This window comes from Pezoporus wallicus, unplaced genomic scaffold (genome assembly GCF_028554395.1).
Source record: "Pezoporus wallicus isolate ANWC-B61680 ecotype Strahan unplaced genomic scaffold, APGP_CSIRO_Pwel_v1 contig_6597, whole genome shotgun sequence".
In the NCBI taxonomy this organism is placed as follows: domain Eukaryota; kingdom Metazoa; phylum Chordata; class Aves; order Psittaciformes; family Psittacidae; genus Pezoporus; species Pezoporus wallicus.
This window is the reverse complement of record NW_026635331.1, coordinates 522,884-544,109: the sequence shown is the minus strand read 5'-3', so window position 1 is coordinate 544,109 and position 21,226 is coordinate 522,884. Positions and strand designations below refer to the sequence as shown.

The window sequence follows — 21,226 nt, the reverse complement described above, 5'->3', positions numbered from 1 at the left end:
CTTTTAAGGAACTTGTTAAGGTTGAATAAATATTAAAAGTTAATGATGGTTCCCTGTCTTAATACTCTGCTTTCCATGTAAATATGGAGCAATTTGAAGACAAGAAGTCACTTTATAACTTTAATACAGAAGATTATAAAAGAGATTAGGAAAATAAGTGAATAGACTTCTGTTCTATGTGAATTTCTCTGTTCTATGTTCAGCATAGAACAGAGTAACCATAGTATTTGAGGTCTCAAAAGGCAGCTTTTCACCAGACTGCTGTCACTTCAAATTAGATTAAGGTCTCCTGAACGTGAAAGTGTGAATTATTTTTATATTTCTGCTAGTTAATCTAATAGGAGATACTTCTCTGTTTCTTCTTGTTCTTCTCTTTCATTCCAGGTCTACTGAGATAGGGTCATAAAAGTATTTGGTATTTTCTTGTATCAATCACGTATATTTTTTTCCTTTTGCTTTTTTCCTTAATTTTAGAAGAAAATTTTCTGGTGAAATCCTATATCTGTCTCTTCAGAGAGCATATATAGGTGGAAGGGGAAATATTACAAATCATGGGTACTTAACAGAGTTGTCAGGAATGTTTGAAATAGGCTGGTTAATTTAAAGCAGGGTATTGGCAGGTGGTTGGTGTTTGGTTGCTTTTGACATAGGCATGGTAAGGACCAAGGTCATCAGACAGCCTTGAACAAAGTAAATAACTAAACAGAAGAATGAGCAGAAGAATACAAGATAAGCAAAATTCTTTCTTGACATTGCAATAACTGTTCTGTCCTTTGACCCAGACAGCAATGATAATAAGGATATCTGATACCCCATGGCAACTAATATTCTGTGTACTTCTTTCACTCCCTACCAGGGCATCATCGCTGAGTACAACAAAATCAATGGCATTAAGGAAGATGATGATACAGAAAAATTTAAGGAAGCCATAGTGAAATTTCACAAGCTGTTTGGGATGCCAGAAGAAGAGAAATTGGTGAACTACTACTCCTGCAGTTACTGGAAGGGGAAGGTTCCCCGTCAGGGCTGGGTGTATCTCAGCATTAATCACCTTTGCTTTTACTCTTTCCTCATGGGCAAGGAAGGTATGTTTTACAGTGGGCCAGTGGTCTGTGCATATAAGAATTGTTAGGAATCTCCTGTGGTTTGTTCACCTACAGAACTGCTGAAGGGTGCAGTGATACGGCTGAGGAAAAGAGGAATAGGGAGCGATTCCCTAATTGTCATGCTGTTCCCTTATTTGTTTTGTATTTCTGAAAGTAGTTCTTTGTAAAACAATACATGGGCATCATCTGGACGCATGGTTAACTTCAGAGACTGTGTCCAAAGGGGTTAGAGATGAGATCACACCAGTTCTGGCTCCTTCTGCTCTTACACAGTCCTCCAGTACTACTCTGGCAGACTTTGAAAATCCCATATTGACTCGTATACAACTTCAGAGCATCACAAAGGGCTCAGAGGAGACCCAGGATCAAGAACCTACATAGTATGGATGCAACCAGTTTGCTACAGAGGGGGTTAATTCTAAGCGGTGTGGAAGGGAGCAAGTCTGCAGTATTTGGTTATGAGAAATGGATCAGTCCCAGGTCTTTCTATTTAGTTGTGTGGACATACCCTAGTGAATGACTTTTTTGGTTTTGTTTTTGCTTGTTGGGGGGGGGGTGTGTGACAAAAATAAACATAGATTTAGTCCCTGTTTTAAGGACAATGTTCTAACCTATAGTGGTGTTGGAAGAAAAGCCAAGGATCTGTCATTACTTTAATATTTGAAACTTTTTAATATGTAAAAATAATGCAGTCATGTCTGCTGGGTTTAGACTGTATTTCTTTGCTTCCACGGGAAAGAAGGATGTCAGAGTATGTTGGCCCACCTAGCTTTGTAACACTTTTGTTTGGTCTTCACTACAAAAGTAAATGATACTTAAACTCTTTTATCTGCTGTTTCTCGGGTGATTGTATTTTGTTTGTACAAGCTGGATCTATTTATGCTGCCCTCCCAACTTTTTAAGTTGCAAGAAAATTTCAGCTAGATGTATTTTTGAGGAAGAGGAAGATAAAAACTTTTGAATATGCGATTTTTTTGTACTAACTATGTGTTTGCTGTTGTTTCTTTGCTTCTGTTCAGCAAAGTTGGTTATCCGCTGGGTTGATATCACTCAACTTGAGAAGAATGCCACACTGCTCTTCCCTGATATGATCAAAGTGAGCACAAGGTCAAGTGAACATTTCTTCTCAGTATTCCTTAATATCAGTGAGACATTTAAACTAATGGAACAGCTTGCCAATATAGCTATGCGACAGCTTTTGGACAATGAAGGATTTGAACAAGACAGGTCATTACCCAAACTGAAAAAGAAGTCCCCCAAAAAAGTATCTGCACTGAAACGGTAGGTAGCACTGGCTCTTAGTCATTTGTTTCTCCTCAGGCCTTTTACTTGCAGGATTTTGTTTTGCTGTCATTTACTGTTACTCCAAGAGGAATGATTGATTCCAGCAGTGGCAAAATGGAAATAACTATTTAAATACAATTATTTGGTCTCCTGTTGAAATAGGAGAGGGAAAACATTTGAACATGCTGCAAAAATGAAACTAACATATTTGAGCCAAGTTCTTCTTTATTCAGAGGCTCATTAATGTATCTCTTGACACTGGCTGTATTAGGCATCTGTTGTGAGGCCTTTTGGGTTACTAAGGGAAGGTAATAAAATGACTTAAGTGCTGTTAGAAATGTGCCTAACATTCATACTTGGTCCTATAACTGGAGTTGAAAAATTACTCTAGATGGCGAGTTCTATCTAGAACTTACTTTTTAGGTAACAGAGATGGAAAAAAAGACATAAAATTATAAAGAATAAGAAATTATCTGGAAAATCTTTCTGCTTCTTCTGTAGATGTCATGTGCAATTTGATAATTTCTTGTTATTTTTTTTCATTATTTTATGTTGATCATGTTAGCAGCCCATACAGAATTGATCATAGAATCATAGATGGTAATTGACATGTAACCATTGTAACAACGTAACCATTGTTTATGTTTCTCGTTACTTAGTAACATCAACATGCATCATATCATGCATTATATTACTTAGGTTTGTCTTTCTGACTGTTAGAGTTTTGCACTGAATGTGTTATCAAGACTAAGTCTTGAAATTGTTAACAAACTCTAGCCCACAGGATTCCATCATGTTAATAAATAAGTCTCAAAGAAGCATTTTTGATGTGGTATTACACGGGGTCATGTGTTATTTAATAATAAAATCACTGTATATAAACTCAGAAAGTACGGATTATGTATTTCTTAAAACAAGAAAAGTTTTGTGGGTTTGTTTTAGGGATCTTGATGCCAGAGCAAAGAGTGAGAGATACCGTGCGTTGTTCCGACTTCCTAAGGATGAGAAATTAGATGGACACACAGACTGTACTCTCTGGACTCCATTCAACAAAATGCATATTTTGGGGCAGATGTTTGTTTCTACAAACTACATTTGCTTTACTAGCAAAGAGGAGAACTTGTGCAGCCTTATTATCCCTCTTCGAGAGGTAAATATCCGTATTTGTAAATTTATAGGGCAATATGTTATTGGAAATTGCATCCTAGCTTTGATGTTTGCAGAAAAACCTGTTTTCATCCCTTTAATCTCTTGTGAGTGTACTATTCTGATGTGTTCTAAGTAATATTTAATGACGTGGTATCTTAAAAGTTCCTACTACTAAAATACACTGGGAGTTTTCTGTCGGTTTTTACAAACCTTGCGAGTTCTTCCCTTCCATAATTCTGATTTATAGCCCCATGGTATGTTTTTTGTGCCTCATAGGGAGGGATGGGCAGTAAAACTTCCTAGATTGGTGAGTGGAATTTCTGTTAAAGAATCTGTCAGGTAAGATATGGTTTTGTGAGGTGTGAGGAGATTCATCACCATAAAGATTTAAATTTTCTTCACACAGACTTGCAGTCATTTATTCCTGTGCATGGAAAATGTCTGTCAGCATTTTATAGATCAGTGTGCTTCCCTTTTTAAAGCTGAGTGCTTAAAGCAGATGTTCAGTAAAAAGGACCTGAGCTTAATGCAATTAAAGAAATTATGTTGGAGAAGTTTTTTTATGATTGACTTGAATTGCGGGTTAATGGAAAAAGCTGTGAAGTCTTGGAAATAATAGCAAAGCTGATGTAACCAAGGACAGATTGTCATGACTGGAGAACCACGGAATATTTGAAGGCATGTATTTCCTCCCACAAATCATAAAGAGTGGAAACAAATGGTATTTGCTTGGAAACTTTGAAGTACACCTTCTTCACAGTGTGTTGCAGTGACTTTTGATTATTTGAGAAGAGGCATTTGATGATGGTTGCACTGTTTGTCTGGAACTCCCAGGGAAGAATGATCCTCTAGGTTGAGTGATGGAAGAAGAGAACAAAGTCTGTGTTTGTCAGGACCTCTTTTCCTGGATGTGTATTCAGCAACTGATCAGTACCCTTAATAATTGAAGGGAAGCTTTCTATTTAATTAAAGCTTTGGGTCAGACCCTGACCTAATTCCAATATTCTGTGATAGCCTGAACATGTTATGACTGAGACAATGACGAAGCATTGATTCAGAAATGATGATCAGGAAAGCAGATTTTTCGGTGGCTGACTGCACTGCTTACTGCACCCAGTAGGTGCAGTTTTCAAGATCAGTACTTCAGATATGTGTGTGTGTTTACTTGAATAGGAAATAAGTGAATATTAGCTCTCATTATAGCAGGGCATGCCTGCTGGAATGCCTGTCCTGTGCCTCTAGAATTTGTCGTGAGCTGATTATGTTCAAACAGTTTATGTGGAACTGAAAAATTACATAGGAACACTTTTTAGCTAATTTTAATATGCTATTAGTGAATGTCCTTTAAGTTAATGAGTAATTAGTTAATCAGTAACTTAATCAGTAAGCTTCCTTTGGACCCTGAAAATAAGTTGGGGAAATGAGTTAAAAATAAAAGCATGTAATTGGTAAATTAGATTATAGCACTTCAAAAGTAGTTTTGTGCAACTGAAGTATGAAATTCTGAAAAACTGAAGTATGAAATTGCTGTTAAGAGTGTGTGCAAAGTAGCAAAGATTTTCTTTCCTTTGATTCCTTCTAGACATCAGGAATTCTTTGCAAATTGCATTTGGCAGATTTGTGCATGTTATAAAGACTGTTGGCTGTAAATTGTCTCCAGGCAGGTACTGTGGTTCTGTAGCAGTAAAGTAGTCCTCCAAGAAAGACTGTATGTATTCAAACTAATAAATTTGTAGTTAACAGAAAAATAAAAGGAAGGTTGAAGGATAGAGAAGTGTTTTAACACCTAAGCCGTGTACTACAGTCTTTAAATACATCTTCAAAGAAAATGTGTGAAAAATGGTTATCCTATCTTTTTAGCTAGAGAAATACTAATACTTAGTATGAATTAATTAGCATTATAATTAATTAAAGCACTAATGTCTTACCATTGATCTCTATCTTTAAAAGAGTGAAAAAAAAAGGAGCAAAAGTAAAGGTGCTAAGAAACTGAAATGTGCCCTTTTCTATCTTGAAGGGAATAAACCAGTTTTCATTGCCTAGGAAATTGTTTAAAGTCATAAAAGCAGTGGTTAAGAGTACTTACAGTTGTGATTTGTTCAATGTATGAATGGCACAAACTTGATTGATTGGTTTATTTGTTCTTAATAATTGATAATGTTTGGAACACACACTATATAACTTCTCCCTGAGATTTCTTTGTGTTAATGTGCTTTACCAAAAGCTCAGGGATCTAGTGCCTTGTGCTCAGTAGTAGATTGTGGTGTGAGTACTGTTTACAGCCTGGAGTTCAGTTAGGTTAGAGACTGTTACCACTAATAACGGAAGGCCAAACAGAAACCTCCACCTCCCAGGGTTAGATGTCTTCCTTTGTAAGGAATGTTTCCCTTTGTTGCAGGTTTTTGTGTACTGTGAAAATACAGTTGCAGTAAAAGTTGTTACCAGAGTATGTACTTATAATATAGTAGAATAGGCATGTTATCTTGCATGCATTGTCAGTAAAAAGTAAGCAAAAGTCTTTGATTCATCCTGTACTGGTATAGGAGAGCAGGAAAGTGGTTCCAAGGTCCTACAAAAGAGCCCGTAGATCTGTATCCCACCAAAGTAATTGTCTGTTACTGATTCTTGAAAAATAAAGACAGGAAAATAAACTAAGCAGTGCAAAGGAGTCTTGCTGGAAAATGCACTAAAGCCAGTTGTTTGTGGGATGAGACCCTTCATCTTTCAGACTTGTATGTCTTTGTATCCTAATCTTGTTTTCCTGCAGAGGGATGTCTGTAGTGGTTCGACATAAGGGGGGAAGGTGTTATGGGTTTATTGTATTAAGATGGATTCTTAGACCAAGCAACCTGATTAAATATCTTAAACTGTAGGTACTCTTTCTCCCTAGGTGACGATAGTGGAAAAGGCAGACAGCTCCAGTGTGTTGCCCAGTCCATTATCAATCAGCACAAAAAACAGAATGACATTCCTCTTTGCCAACTTGAAAGACAGAGACTTTCTTGTGCAGAGAATCTCAGACTTTCTGCAACAAACCACTTCAAAAATATACCTGGAGAAAAATATTTCTGGAAGCTATATGAGCTCAGATGATGAGGTATGTAGAGGAGCATGAATTGTTTACTAGAAGAAGGGGACTGTAACTGGTGTGGGGAAAGAAAAGCCAGGAAAAAACCTTGTAAGTTTTTGTGAAGCTAAACCTCTGTACAGAGAAACGTTCCCTCTTTTGTTTTAACACCTTTAGCTTCCTTAAGCTGAACAGTTAAATGACAGCTAGGATATCTACTTTTTTTCATGTAGGACTTGAGAGAAATCACCGTTGCTGTGGAGGAGCTACTGTTAATTCCTGCTACCATGTTCTGGAATGACAGTGTATTTTGTTGAAAATGTCGTAGTTAAATAACTGGTTAATTGAATAATATTGTTTGACTTGTCCAAATCAAAATGTAATTGTGGAATTTTAATAATTTGAAGAAATTACCAGTTGACTCAAAATTCCCGTTATTCAGGACTTCAGCTGCTAAATCTTACTGAGCTGAGCAAGTCTGCATTTGCACTGCTAGTGAACTTTGGAACATTTGAACTAACAAAAAAAAACCCAAAACAACCCTCACCTAGAATTCAGGTGGCCCTATTCTGAACCAAATCCCTGTTTACCTAGGCAAAGTAAGTAGTTCTTAAAAGATATGATTAGATAAACTTTACTCAGGCACCTTGAATATCATGGCGTCTACTGAATTCCTAGGTTTTATGTATGAAAATATGCTTCATATTCCAACCTCATCAGATCTGTTAAAATCAACAAAGTTTAGTAGTTCAGATCTCAAAGCAGAAAAGGCTTTGGTGGTGTATCATTTCACATTCCAAATCTGTACTAAGCCATACCTTAGTCTTGTACCAATTAGCCCTACCCTGTTTGCCATGTAAATCTTAAAAGTCAGTTTTTTACTTGCTTTGTTGATGGTGAGGTATAATTAGTGTGCAGGTGTAGCTGTATACTAGAGCACGTATGCGTATGTGTATAATACTGAAACTTTGTCTTGTCTTTTTGCCGTAAATGGATCTGTGCATTCTACCTACTGAATTATAAACACAATTTAATAATTGCAAGCATTGTTATTAAATTAATAATATGACTACATATCTAGACATGCATGGCTACTAATTTCAATTTCAGGCATTTGGTGTGAACTGCCATATGAAATCTTACTGTGATAAATTTTCAAAGCTGTTTGAGAAGTTAGAAAATCCTTTTTCTTCAAAATATTTTTCTTTCAAATCACAGTCTGTCAGTGTTGAATTTTCAATAGAACTTTTAAGTGAGGGGAACAAAATATTTTGTGTATGTCTGTGTACACACATATAAAAATGTTCTTTTTAAATCTTTAAATATTTAATGGTCAAGGAACCATCTGGGGATTCAACAGTCCTGTGGTGTTGACAGGAGACTAAGGGAGCTGCCTTAATGCCCAGGGCTGCTTAAAGTTAACACTTTAAATTCTAATGATAGGATTTGATTACTTTTCCAGGGCAAGGGGGCACTGAGAAACTGGAAACAATTTAATTATTCTATATTGGTTTAATTTCTGCTGTCATATGTTGTGAATGTACCTGGGTGATTTAATTTGCTCAGGTTTTGTTAGCTGTTAGCATTATAAATTTTGAAGTATAATGAAAAGTCTAGAATCTGGCTCAAGCCCCATGTCTTGTTATTGCTTGTGACTGCTTTCTGCAGGTGTTTACAAGATCATCAAGTAGTGTTATTTCTGCCAGCCCTCATAAAAGCCTCAGCTCTGAGTCTGAGGGAGAGCGACAGTTCAACCTCAATGACAATGGCATTCCAACAGCAACTCAAGCTTTAATGACAATGTATCGGCGGAGGTCACCCGAGGAGTTCAACCCCAAGCTGGTAAAATACACCTTGGAGTGTGTACCTGACTGAAAAAGTTGTTAAATCATGTGGTGTTTAAAATCCATGTTTCTAATGCGGAAGCATTCTGCCACAGACAGCTTAAGAGGCAGCAGTTTTCACAGAAATGTTGAACATGCTGTCATTTTACCAGTACAAACAATTTTGCTACATAAGAAAAGCAAAGTTGGATATAAATCAGGGAGAGGTTTTAGGCCTGCTCTTAAGTACAACTGCTTCTTCCTTTAACAGTAAGGTCTACTGGGTTAGAAACTAAGAAATGGGAGGAGGCAGCCCATTAAAAGGAGAATCGGACTGTAGCCAAGTTATTTCTTGCTCACTTGGGAAGTTAGGACATTGCAGGCTTTTTAGCGCTTAGCATTTCAGTGGGGCAGAGTGTTAGAAGCTGCATCTTTATGCTTGCCTTTTTTGCTCTTAGGCTAAAGAGTTTTTGAAGGAACAGGCCTGGAAAATTCACTTTGCTGAATATGGCCAAGGAGTTTGTATGTATCGCACAGAGAAAACCAGAGATCTTGTGCTGAAGGGCATTCCAGAAAGCATGAGAGGAGAACTTTGGCTACTGTTTTCAGGCAAGTATTCATTTGAAATGAGACTGGGATATAAGTAAAAGTGAGTTAAAAAAGGATTTCAAAGATGCAGATGGCAAGTGTCTAAAAATATTTGGAGCAAGCAAAGCTGTGATAGTTAACAGACAGCTGACTGGATTAGACAAGATCTGTTTAGGCCAGTAAATACCCTATCTCAAACACAGAAATTAGGGAAGAATATAAAAAAGCAGAACACACACCCTGTTACCAGAAGTCAGCAGTCTGGGGGCCTCTAGATGTTTGACAACCACCAGCAGGACTACTTCCCATGTATTAAATCATTTCTGAATCCAGTTAAGCTTTTGGCCATCACAGCAAGTTATTGCAAGGAATTCCAAAGTCTAAGCATGTTGCATGGAGCTGCTATCTTTATTTAAATAATTTTCTAATAATTTTTAAATTTTTTTTCCTAAGAATGCATGTCTTTGTATGTGTTCTCTTTGCTGCTGGGCATTAAACAAATGTTTTCAGCAAATATACACAGGAATGCACAGAGCTGTCCTATGTCTAATTAACAGCTAGTTTGGACCAGTTTTCATGGTGTATGTATAATTAGTGTTTTCTGTATGCACTGCTTTCTGCTGCTGACACTTGATTTCCTTTGCTGCTGAGATTTTAATTTCCAGAGAAGTTTTAAAGTCAGCAGTGAAATCTCATGACAGCTCTGACAGCATTGCTGAGACAGGCTGAGTGCCCTGCTCAAGGTGACGGAGTCATTTTCAGAAGCAGGAATAGAGCTCAGGAGTTTGTCTTTTTCTCTTTGGCTGAGATATCATACTTTCTGCAACCAAGCATTAATATACCCTCTCCTCAGGGTGAGTAGCTTTCTCAGAGGCATATTTTGAATTATGTAGGATAATCACACTCACAGCCAGCTGCAGAGAGAGCTCATGATACTGTGTGACTACACAGCTGGTTTGTTCTTCACGCCTTCTGTTTCATTCTAGCAGAAAGAGAGAGGAGCTTTATATTTTATTTTTTTTTTAAATGCCTTGAGGAAAAGACAAGAAGGGGTAGCATCTCAATTACCTAAGCATGTCAGGTTGGTTTTTAATCAGCTGTAGAAAAATAACATTTTATATTTGCTTTCAAAGTGCTTGTTGGTGGCATCCAAGATAAAGGGTAGCAGGAGATTGTTGTATTGGGATACTGTATCTGCTAACCTTTGCTTTCTTCTCGTTTTAATACTGTTGTCTCACTCCTAGGAGCCATTAATGAAATGGCCACTCATCCCGGCTATTATGAGGACCTGGTGGAGAAATCAATGGGGAAGTATAATCTTGCTACAGAAGAGATAGAGAGGGATCTGCACCGCTCCCTTCCAGAACACCCTGCATTCCAGAATGAGATGGGTATTGCTGCTCTAAGGAGAGTCTTGACAGCTTATGCTTTTAGAAATCCAAACATAGGATATTGTCAGGTAATTGAAATACCTTGGCACTCCTTCAGTTTCTGGAATTCCAGTTACTTCCTTGTACTCCCGTTTCTTTAGCCGTGTACATGAGTATTGGCTGTGTAAAGTACACAGATGCATACATGTATAATACGGTGAGGGAGAGCCTCAGTGCTGCCAAATTACAGTCATGCTGAGGTCAGAGGAATTTGACACAAGGACCTACTCCTAACAAAAGTATTAGCAGCTCATGCTGAGATGTGCATTGTTTTCTGTAAGCATATTTTCTGCCCATTAATCTAGAGACTGGACAGAGGTTGGCAACAGAGCTGTCCTGAAGTGCGTCTACAGAAAATGACAAATGAACACTTTCTTTTAAGTAGAAAAAAACCTCCAGCTTTAATTGTTTGACCTTAAATTTTTACCTACTTATTTAACGTATTAATTGTAATAACCCTCCAGAACCTCCTTTATTTTATTTTTTATTTTTTAAATTATGCTATTCAGTCATTCAGAACAAAACCCCAGAAGGTATCTTGTCCTTGTGCTTTGCAACCATTTATCAGTAGTTAGTGCTGAGCAGTGCATGCCTTTGGAGTCCTTATGCCTGTGATTCTGGTCACATTAGTTACTGGTCCTAAATCGTTCTTTCTTGCTATGTAACTTTGAGTTATTGCATGGGCTCCTTTTTCGCCTTCCTACCTATTTTTTCAAAATGGAATCTTGAATTCATGAGCCTGATTAATGTCCTGAATGTTAAGACTCCCAGGTACAACACCAGTAAGTGAAAGTGGAGGCAATTCCAACAGATACCATCATAAATTATTTAATAACATGTACAATATTAAGTAATAACTACAATAACTTTTTGTAAAGGTTGTTTAACAGGAGCAGTAGAAAGACACTGTGATTCTGGTTCCTAAAGCTGTCGCAGTAGTTGAGACTTGGTCCGTGGCATTCAGAATGCTGATTCACAGTTACAGTGACAATTTAGGAGCTGAAAGGAACAGCATAGACTTTGGCAGAGTTTCAGCATTGTTCCAAGTTTCAGTTGAAACCTTAGTTACTATTTCAAACAGGTACTGATGAAGCTGGAGTCTTAAAATGTTACAGGATCTGAAATGAGCAGCTAATTCCTTGGAATGCAAACTGAGGAAAATGGTACTGAAACGCTTCATTTCTTCAGACTAGCAGAGGTCTAGTCAAAAGCTGTAAGTGAACAATTCAGAGGTCACTGTACAATGCGGTGACATTTGAAATGGAGTGGAACAGGCCATAAAAAACTGTTATGCACACAAACATGGAGAGTGAGCAACAGCAAGAGGCTTCTGTTTCACTGTACTCTCATTATTCATGACTGACACTATTACAGGCATTTGCCTGAGCTCACAGATGCTGTCTCTCGACTTTTTCATATGAGCAGAGAGCATAGGGAGTGCAGACTGCCTCTGTAAGGAGTGGTACGGCAGTGGCCAACATTAATGCTGTAGGAGGTATTTTGTCTGCATCAGACCCAGATTCCCCAAGAGCACTTATTGGCAGAATATCAGTAGCAGCGTAACTGGATGCTTGCAGGCCTGTTAGGCCCTTTATTGTAAAAAGAAATCTTGATTATTTTTTTTTTCTGAACAAAAAAGTCTTAACAATATTTTGTGGTTTATTTGAGACTTTTTTTAAGCCTTCCTTTGAGCACTTACGAAACACTGCTTTTTTACAGGAAGATACGTGAACAATTTGGAGTCTGCAAGGGGAGATGTAGCTGGTTTCTTAACCGTAGTAACTACTTATCTGCCCAGTTACTACGCTAGGTACCAATAAATGGGTCTAGTAATTTTTATTTCTTTCTTTTAGGCTATGAATATTGTCACTTCAGTGCTCCTCCTTTATGCAAAAGAGGAGGAGGCTTTTTGGTTGCTGGTGGCTCTGTGTGAGCGTATGTTGCCTGACTACTACAACACAAGAGTTGTTGGTATGTTATGGGGAAATTTGCTAAAATTACAGTACAAAAATTAACCAAATTAATTGGTGGTATTGGTACTGAAACAAGCGTATGGGTAGAGGTATGTGTGGCATAGACACAACTGTGAATGCTAGTGGCAAGACAGTTTTCTCAGGAGTATAGAAGCAAGTCCAGAAACAGGTACTGTGATATTCAGTAGTTTTTTCACTTATGATTAGATGGAATTCTGAAGTGGGCTTAAAGTGAATTAAAAAAAAAAAAGAGATGGGAGGCTAAAATTTGAATTTTGGGTGATCTGATTATCTAGTTAAAGTAAGGTGGAAACAGGAGCTTTGGCAATTTGCAGTACAAGTCTTTGTGCCCATTTTCTCTCTGGTTGAAAGGGCGCAAGTATCTGAAAGCTGTTGTTGTTAGATGACAGTTTCCTTGTGTATGTGGAAGTGAATGGCCCTTCAGTTTATCATGGAAATAGTCTTTACTGTAGCTCACAAATGCTTGAGATCCTCATTCAGCCTTAGAAGTTATTCTTCCTGGCTTGCTTAAGACACTGATGTTACGGCGTAGGTATGTTTCTCTTGAAACCAATCCGAACTCCTTCACAGTCACCCTGGCCTCCACCAAGAGGTGATGCTGAGAAGTTTTATTCTAATTAGTAATATTAAGTATTAAGCCATCATATAACTTCTGTAGGTGCTGGACCCCAGTGACCCTGTTAGCTCTTATGAAATGTATAATTAAAACAAAACTTACTACGGTTCAAATGGTATTTCTAGCTCAGTAGTGGAATAGAATCTGTTTGTTGTTTATCTGCAAGTGAGAAAATGTGTGTAAGCATCATGTAGAATACTCTTAGGTTTTGTATTTATGTTTCCATGTAGAGAGAATGTATGTGTATATACTTTTCTCCCCTCAATGATGATGTGGTCAGTTGTTCCTGTATTAATCGACATCCAACCTCATTTATTTTCAACAGGAGCATTGGTGGATCAGGGTGTCTTTGAAGAGTTGGCGCGTGACTATGTTCCACAGCTTTATGACTGCATGCAGGACTTGGGTGTAATATCCACCATTTCCCTGTCCTGGTTCCTCACTCTTTTCCTCAGTGTAATGCCATTTGAAAGTGCAGTGGTGGTTGTGGATTGTTTCTTCTGTGAAGGAATAAAGGTGATATTTCAGTTAGCGCTCGCTGTCCTCGATGCTAATGTAGACAAGCTGCTTAACTGTAAAGATGATGGAGAAGCCATGACAGTCTTGGGAAGGTATTTATTACAGAAAATAAAGTGTCTTTCTTTTACATTTCTTTTTGCTTACTTTTCTGATTTGTGTTCTTCTGTGTCAAAATAAAAATTGAAACCAATACAGTATATGTAAATCTTTTACATACTTACAGTCTCCTTTCACCCATATAAGACACTCTATAGTATCTTAAATTAATGCTAAGTTACCAACTATAAATTCTTTTTTCAAGACATTCAAATAAACTTCCCAAACCTGGTTATAGAAATTTAATTTGGTTGATTATTTTAGTTGATACACGGTTTTTGTTACGTCATCTTTTGCCTGCTGCCTTTTAAATGGTGCTAAGAAAAAGCCTTGACCTCAAGGGAAATTGTCTTGGGAATGGACTAAACAGAACTCGGAAGAATTAGGTAGGGTCCTGAATGAATAAATTTCAAGTAAATAGGAGGCTGATAAATAGACTGAATTGAGTTGTTTAGCACAAATTAATACTGATGAGTGTAACTTCTGATTTCCTTGTTGAGTTTGGAATAGTGTTTAGTTTTCAAGTTGCTGCTAAAACTTTGGAATCTCTTTTCCTGGGAAGTTTCATTAGTATAGCCTTACTAAACTCTGGTTTTAATTTCTTTGGGAATTAAAAGAAGACCCTGGTGGTGTTTTCTCTGAAATAAGCCTCAGTGATTGCTGAGGATTTAAGTGTTCTGCAACTGCATGGTAGAAGACAGATGATTTACAGCAGCTGCATTGGTGGAAGGAACAAGCCCTTTAAAGCCCCTTGAAGTGAAGTTGGGGAGTAGTAGCACAGGGGTTATTTAGACTGAAACACACTGACCTTTGTTGCCATGGTGTTGTAATTCCTTTAGCATGTTTAAACAGCCAGAAGCAACAAACCTGTTCAATAAGCTACTCGTTTGTGGCTAGCTGTATTTGAGCTGTTTCTTGCTAAGGATAATGAATTACCAGGGTTACCTTGGCTCTCTTTGAGAAAAAGCAGCGTTAGGATTTGTCAAATTACTGATGTCAAAAGTCATGTAGTTCATTAGCAGAGTGGCTCGATCATATTTACATTTAATAATCTATATATAACCCTTATTCTGTTAACCCTTGGAAGGGAGGGAGGTACAAATGAATCTTGGGCATCTCATTTATTTTTCTTTTCTCCCCACACCAGATATTTGGACAGCGTAACTAATAAGGACAGCACTCTTCCACCCATTCCTCATCTTCACTCACTGCTCAGTGATGATGTAGAGCCTTATCCTGAGGTGGATATCTTCAGACTAATCAGGTCTTCATATGAGGTAGGATAGGATTTCTTAACAGGAACTTGCCAACTCACACTACTTCTGCTTTAGAGGCATTTGGTACTCTAGTTTGGCTTTGCGTGGAACAGAAAGAACATAAAAGAAATGGAGACTCATCTCAGAAGTCTGAAATGGGACAGGGAAGAGGGCTAAGTGTTTCTTTTAAACAAAACTTTTAATTGGATCTGTTTTATATAGAAGCCTGCAACATCAGATGAGAGCAGCCCCCAACGGAAAGGTGATTTACAAGCAATACGCTGAACTTGTAATTCAAAAAAAGCTTTTTCATGCTTTTCTGAAGTGGAGTATTGGTGAAATCTGTTACTTCAGATCTTTCTATTATCAAAGGAATTTTGTCTCTTTTTACCTTGTTTTTCTCAGCAAGTGCTGATTCTGATCACTAGCTTCTAGGCCACTAGCTTCTCCATTGTAACCAAAATGAAAAATAATTCATGTGAAAGGAGCTGGTAACAACTCGTATCTATAAAGCACAGAACAAAGCCTCCAACAACCCCTAAAATTTGCAAAACAATTTCATTGTCCTTAAATTTTAAAAATAAGCCATCAGTTAAAATGGTGATTACACTGACATAGTAATTTTTTAATGAAAATTAAAGAATAATTTAAAAGAGTTATGGTTTTAATTTTCTTTTTTCCTTTCCTGACATGCAGGGTAAATTACTATTTTTAGTTTAAGATGTAGATGCATACTTTGCAATATGATAGCTGCTTCAGAGGCACCTCCCATGTCCCTAAAACCTCCTTGCTTTAATAACATGATATCTGTTTAAGAAGGAAGTAGGTAATCCTTCGTGTATTCTACACTGAAGGGCAAACTGATTCAAGTCAGATGTATAGTTCTTCTTCACACAGTGTTAGAATGGGGATAAGGATGTTTATGTGAAATTCTTATTTCCCTTGTATTTTTCTGATTTTTCCATCATGGAGACCGCTTGTTTTGGCTTAACTGCTTTCAGATGAATAACCTTACTACACGCAGAGCCAGTCTGTGTTTCTGGGGCTTATGCAGCACAGAATTCTGTAATTCCTAGATAAATAACCAGCTGTACTGCAGTAAAATTAGGCAAAACAAATCGCACGGGGAGTGAAGGACTGTGAGGAAAGCAGGAGCTAGCAGCAAAGAGAGAATGTGTTTGAGGGGAAACAAATTGGCTGATTTGATTATTTAAAAAGAAAATAAAATCAGTGAGGGACCATACCCATGAGGTAATTGCATGTGACCTTCCTATTCTGTAGGCTACATGAGTTTTAGTTTTATGGGTGTAACAGACCATCTCCTTTGGCCTCCAGACCAGAGCATAAGCCTTGTGGAATAGATGTGGCCTCACAGCCACAACAGACCTCTCTTTCCAAGGTTTTGTGACCCCTGTGGTGCTTGATGGATGTTTTGTCTAGATACCATTTTTTTTTCCCAAAAGACTTCTTTATTTGCAGAATGCTCCAGGTACATGAAACATCATTTTACTCCTGAGGTACATGATACAGGTGCACAGCTTTACAGAGGAACCCAGCTTTAGTGTTAATTTGATCACACAAGGTTGTGCTAGCAAATTATGACCTGCTATGTAGATGCACTTATATTGGAAATACAAATCCATCCTGAATGAAGGTGTATCTTGCCTCAACCCGTTTTAGTTTTATGTATGGCATACTTTGTCTGATATTGTTGTTCCTGCTGGTCATCTGTGTGTTTCTAAGTATGTTACAAGTGTTTTCTTGATGGCAAAAACCTACTTATGGTTAACAAAAATAAAGCTTGGGGATTAGGCATTCCTCTGCATACAAAAACATGCAGTGTTATTCTTAATAGGCTTCCCCTGGGATATTTCTGTAGTACACACCAGAGCTCCTTGACTGAATTGTGGAAAAAAAAACCTTCTGAAAATAAGGCTTGGTCACTTTAGGGGATCTTCTTAATGGAAGTTGCATTCTTGATGCTCAGTTTCAGATGTAGTGAATTTAAGGACTGTGATGCTGCCTCAGCTGTTAGAGGTCCAGTTAGTCTAAACATCTCTCTCTGTAATACTTGAGATATTCCAGGACAAGTTGAAATAAAGTCCTGCAAAAGGGTTGTTTTTAGAGATGTGCCAAGCAAGAAATGATAACAACTGAGATTATGGTTTGAAATGTGATGATTTGTAACTTAATAAAGACCTTTCAAATTAAATTAAGGTATTGGGAAACACAAAATCTTGAGGTGCATTCCTAAAACCTTCATAATTTTGTCATGTGTTAGAAAAATGCCTTTGCCATGTGTTAGAAAGATGCCTTAACAGCAGTTTTCAAAATACACTTGTGTGGTATAATTAAATTAATTTCTCAAGTGCATTAAAAGCAAGCTATGAGTATTCCAAATATTAATACACAGACTGTGCTGCACTTCTTTTTGTCTTTTAAGAAATTTGGAAGTATCAGAGCAGATTTAATTGAACAAATGAGATTCAAACAAAGGCTGAAAGTTATCCAAACCCTTGAAGATACTACAAAGCGCAATGTGGTAGGTACTGAAATAATGTTCTTTGCAAAGATTAAGACCAGCCAGTTTCTGAAATTTAAATTAGCTTTTCAACGAGTCATGGATTTCAAATCCGTAACTGATAATGTTGTGTTTCAAAAGGTACGAACTATTGTGACGGAGACTTCTTTTACTATTGATGAACTGGAGGAACTGTATGCTCTTTTCAAGGTAAAGCTAAGTAAAGATAAGATGTTGTGCCTGCAGGAAATACAAATGTTTATTTTTTATAAGGGACTGCATCTTTTCTAAAGACCAGGTTAAGTCTGTGAGTTGCATACTATCAGGTATCTTAATGCAAACTTAAATTAGCTGTTACTAATATATATACCAAAAAAACCCAAACCAACCAGTCTAAAAGCTCAGGAAGTAAGTAACTCAATAAATTATTTGTCCATGGAAAAATGAATTATACTGATAAAATCTGTTGTAATGGAAAAGTTAATAGACAGAGGCATTTGATCAGTCTTTAAAAACTTATACATCTCTCTAGCTACCTAACCCAAGCTTTGGAATTCAGCACAGAAATACCTATATTCTATGATCTCAGATAGTTAATACTGCCACATCCCAGTAGCTGATTTTTGCCATTGTTAATGCTTTAATGTATACTGTATTACATGGTAATTCAGTGTAACAAAGTCATATGTCTCCATAGGTTGGTTATACAGCAATACCATTAGATCCATAAATTTAATGGTGATGGGTTAAAATGCTTTAGCTTCACTTTCACAGTGCATTAAAAAAGGATACTTTCTTCCTCTGTTTTTGTTAGAACAGACATTTCTTGGCATACCAGGAAGAATTTCTTTCCTTTCAGTTTCCCATCTGTAATATCAGGTCCTAAAGTTGTCCAAATCCTTTAGTACCTTCTTTCAGTCCTCCATGGAATCAGTCATACCAAGTCAGACAGCTCACCCCAGCTGATCACTGTGCAGTGTTAGGATCTCTTTCTCTAAGCTTCTGGATTGTTTTGAATTTAGATTCTACCAAAATCAGCTCCAGAACTTTCACTGAATTCAGTAGACTGAAAGAGTAGGATGTTGTACAGTATTTCTTGAGTTCAATGAAACAGTTGAACTATACAGTTCAAAGATTATTTCATGAGAGTCCCTTTTCTGATGTGACTATGTAGTGAGGCTGAAGGGGGAGACTAAACACAAGGATTTTAGTATATGTATATACAACATGTGTATGTATGCAAGTCACAGCTGCTTACAGCTCTGTTTAAAACAGGTGTTTCATGTTTGTGCTGCCTGGGAGGCAGGAAAAGTTTTGCTTTCTTTTATTTGTAGAGGGATGTCTTTTTGTCCTGGTTAGAGAAGAACACTTCTTGTAGAAGTGCAAGAGTGAAGTAGATGGAAATATATCTGCTCGTCTTGTGTTGTTTTAATCATGTTTGTGTATGAGTTGTGTGTGGATTTTTGTGGGTTTCTTCATTGATAGCAATGAGTTGTTTACAGAGCATTTGCCTTCTGTTCAGGCAGAACATCTGACTAGCTGCTACTGGGGAGGAAACAGCAATGCTACTGACCGGCATGATCCCAGCCTGCCTTATCTGGAGCAGTACCGTATTGACTTTGAGCAGTTCAAGGGGATGTTTGCTCTCCTCTTTCCTTGGGCATGTGGAACTCATTCAGATGTATTAGCTGCACGCTTATTCAGGCTTCTTGATGAAAATGGAGACCTTCTTATCAACTTCCGTGAATTCGTCTCTGGGCTAAGTAAGGAGAATTCACAGCAGTTTCAATATAATCTGACCAAAACAGTTTGTTTCTACAGAGATCCAGTCCTACAGAAACACAGATGTTATATTAGCTCTCAGATAATGACTTTGACATATGCTGATCTGTTTAAGTTACCTTTATTTTAAGAGCTGTTCGTGCTGCTGTTCAGCACATTTTATTATGCCTGTGACAGTGGTTCCACTGGGGTTTAGGCTGGTCTCAGTAGGCACATCGGTGTTAGCTGGTGGTGTATCACACACGAACAAGCCTGCACATGAACTGCACATCCATTAGGTTCTGAGGATTTCCCTGACCACTAACTCTTAACATGAAAATGACTTGCAACTTCTTTGCTTAATGGTGTGATTACTTCTAATCAAAGTATTTCCTTTGGGAAAGTCTTTTGTATGTTCTTGCTCTCTTCTTCAGGAAGAAGACTTTTGAGAAATTTATGTGCACATACAAGGCATAGGGGAAGGATAGAATTAAGGATGGTAGTTCTGTTTGCCCCTGAATAAAAGTGCTTCTCTTTAGAAGTCTGCTGACACCCTACATATATATGTCCCTGTGTGAGGGGAAGATACTGCACCTCAGTGGAAGGTACCACCTATGTTACTTCTGGAATCAGTAACCAAGACTGCAGACTAAGAGAGAGAGCAGGAGAGTATCACAGAATCATAGAATGGTTAGGGTTGGAAAGGACCTTATGATCATCTAGTTCCAGCCCCCATGCCATGGGCAGGGACACGTCACACTAAGCCATGTCACCCCAGGCTCTGTCCAGCCCAGCCTTGAACACCACTAGAGATTCACAAATTCCCTGGGCAACCATTCCAGTGCCTCACCACCCTTACAGTTGTCCTGGGTTCAGCAGTAGCAGTCATTTTTCTCCTTCACCCAAGGCCTCGTCCAACCTGGTCTTGAACACTGCCAGGGATGGAGAATTCACAGCTTCCCTGGGCAACCTATTCCAGTGCCTCACCACCCTAACAGGAAAGAACTTCCTCCTTATATCCAATCTAAACTTCCCCTGTTTAAGTTTTAACCCGTTACCCCTTGTCCTGTCACTACAGTCCCTAATGAAGAGTCCCTCCCCAGCATCCCTATAGGCCCCCTTCAGATACTGGAAGGCTGCTATGAGGTCTCCACACAGCCTTCTCTTCTCCAGGCTGAACAGCCCCAGCATTTTCAGCTCGTCTTCATATAGGAGGTGCTCCAGCCCCTCCGTCATCCTTGTCACCTATAAAAGTCAGTATCACAACAAAAGGAATGTGCAAGCCCCAGGATTAACATGAAGAAGCAAATCTGAGACAGGAGCTGGCCACCCCTTTTTTTGAATACAGCAGGAATTATTCCTTGTAAATGACCAGCATTTCACAATCTGCTATGTGTTACTTTGTGCTAACCTGACATTTCCTCCAGCTTTACATTTTTATCCTTTTGAGAGAGCAAAGGTTTCCCAGTCTGCCTTTCAGCAGCCTTTTGTAGCAGTGTTTTAAAGTATTAGGGCTCCAAATGCAGCCTTGCATGGAAACCTCTGTACAGCAATGGTAACACCTATTCTCTCACAGATATAAAAGTTATGTGACAGTAAAACTGATCACACACCTCCCCTTCACACCACCCAAAACCCCAGTGCTTCCTGTGATGCAGTTCTGAATTGTATTTGAGGGGCTGTTGGTCAGGTAGCACGTAATGGCCTTTGAGGTATGGCCAATGACTTGCTGCTTACAGGATGCTGTTAATTACAGTCAACCAGTTACTGGTTAAGACAGCAGCTTTTAGAACAAATAATGAGTGATAAGAACAAGGAACAGTGTTGAGCGCTGTGAACAGAAATTAATGTAAAATACACAAATATGGCTATAAGCAGACATGACTGAACTAAAATCTTCAATGGGATAAACAGTCAAAACTTATTCTGCAAACCCACATTTTTCAGAAACTAAGCCCAGTGGGGCATAGCTTGAAGACTTTAAGAGGTCAGCTGCCCAGAAAAGACTTGACATTG

At 38.1% G+C, this 21,226-nt stretch overlaps 1 protein-coding gene across 1 annotated transcript in view; it reads left to right on the top strand.

The window, feature by feature from the left end:
* The window catches only part of TBC1D9 (TBC1 domain family member 9), a 50,483-nt gene that overhangs the window by 21,903 nt on the left and 7,354 nt on the right, over positions 1 to 21,226 (top strand). Inside the window, exons 4-16 of the mRNA XM_057419031.1 lie at positions 857 to 1,085; positions 2,126 to 2,387; positions 3,333 to 3,540; positions 6,430 to 6,636; positions 8,275 to 8,448; positions 8,888 to 9,038; positions 10,262 to 10,476; positions 12,301 to 12,418; positions 13,383 to 13,668; positions 14,820 to 14,949; positions 17,372 to 17,470; positions 17,591 to 17,659; positions 18,972 to 19,212. Coding sequence (XP_057275014.1) covers positions 857 to 1,085; positions 2,126 to 2,387; positions 3,333 to 3,540; positions 6,430 to 6,636; positions 8,275 to 8,448; positions 8,888 to 9,038; positions 10,262 to 10,476; positions 12,301 to 12,418; positions 13,383 to 13,668; positions 14,820 to 14,949; positions 17,372 to 17,470; positions 17,591 to 17,659; positions 18,972 to 19,212 — 2,389 coding nt within the window. The remainder of the gene's footprint in view (positions 1 to 856; positions 1,086 to 2,125; positions 2,388 to 3,332; positions 3,541 to 6,429; positions 6,637 to 8,274; positions 8,449 to 8,887; positions 9,039 to 10,261; positions 10,477 to 12,300; positions 12,419 to 13,382; positions 13,669 to 14,819; positions 14,950 to 17,371; positions 17,471 to 17,590; positions 17,660 to 18,971; positions 19,213 to 21,226) is intronic.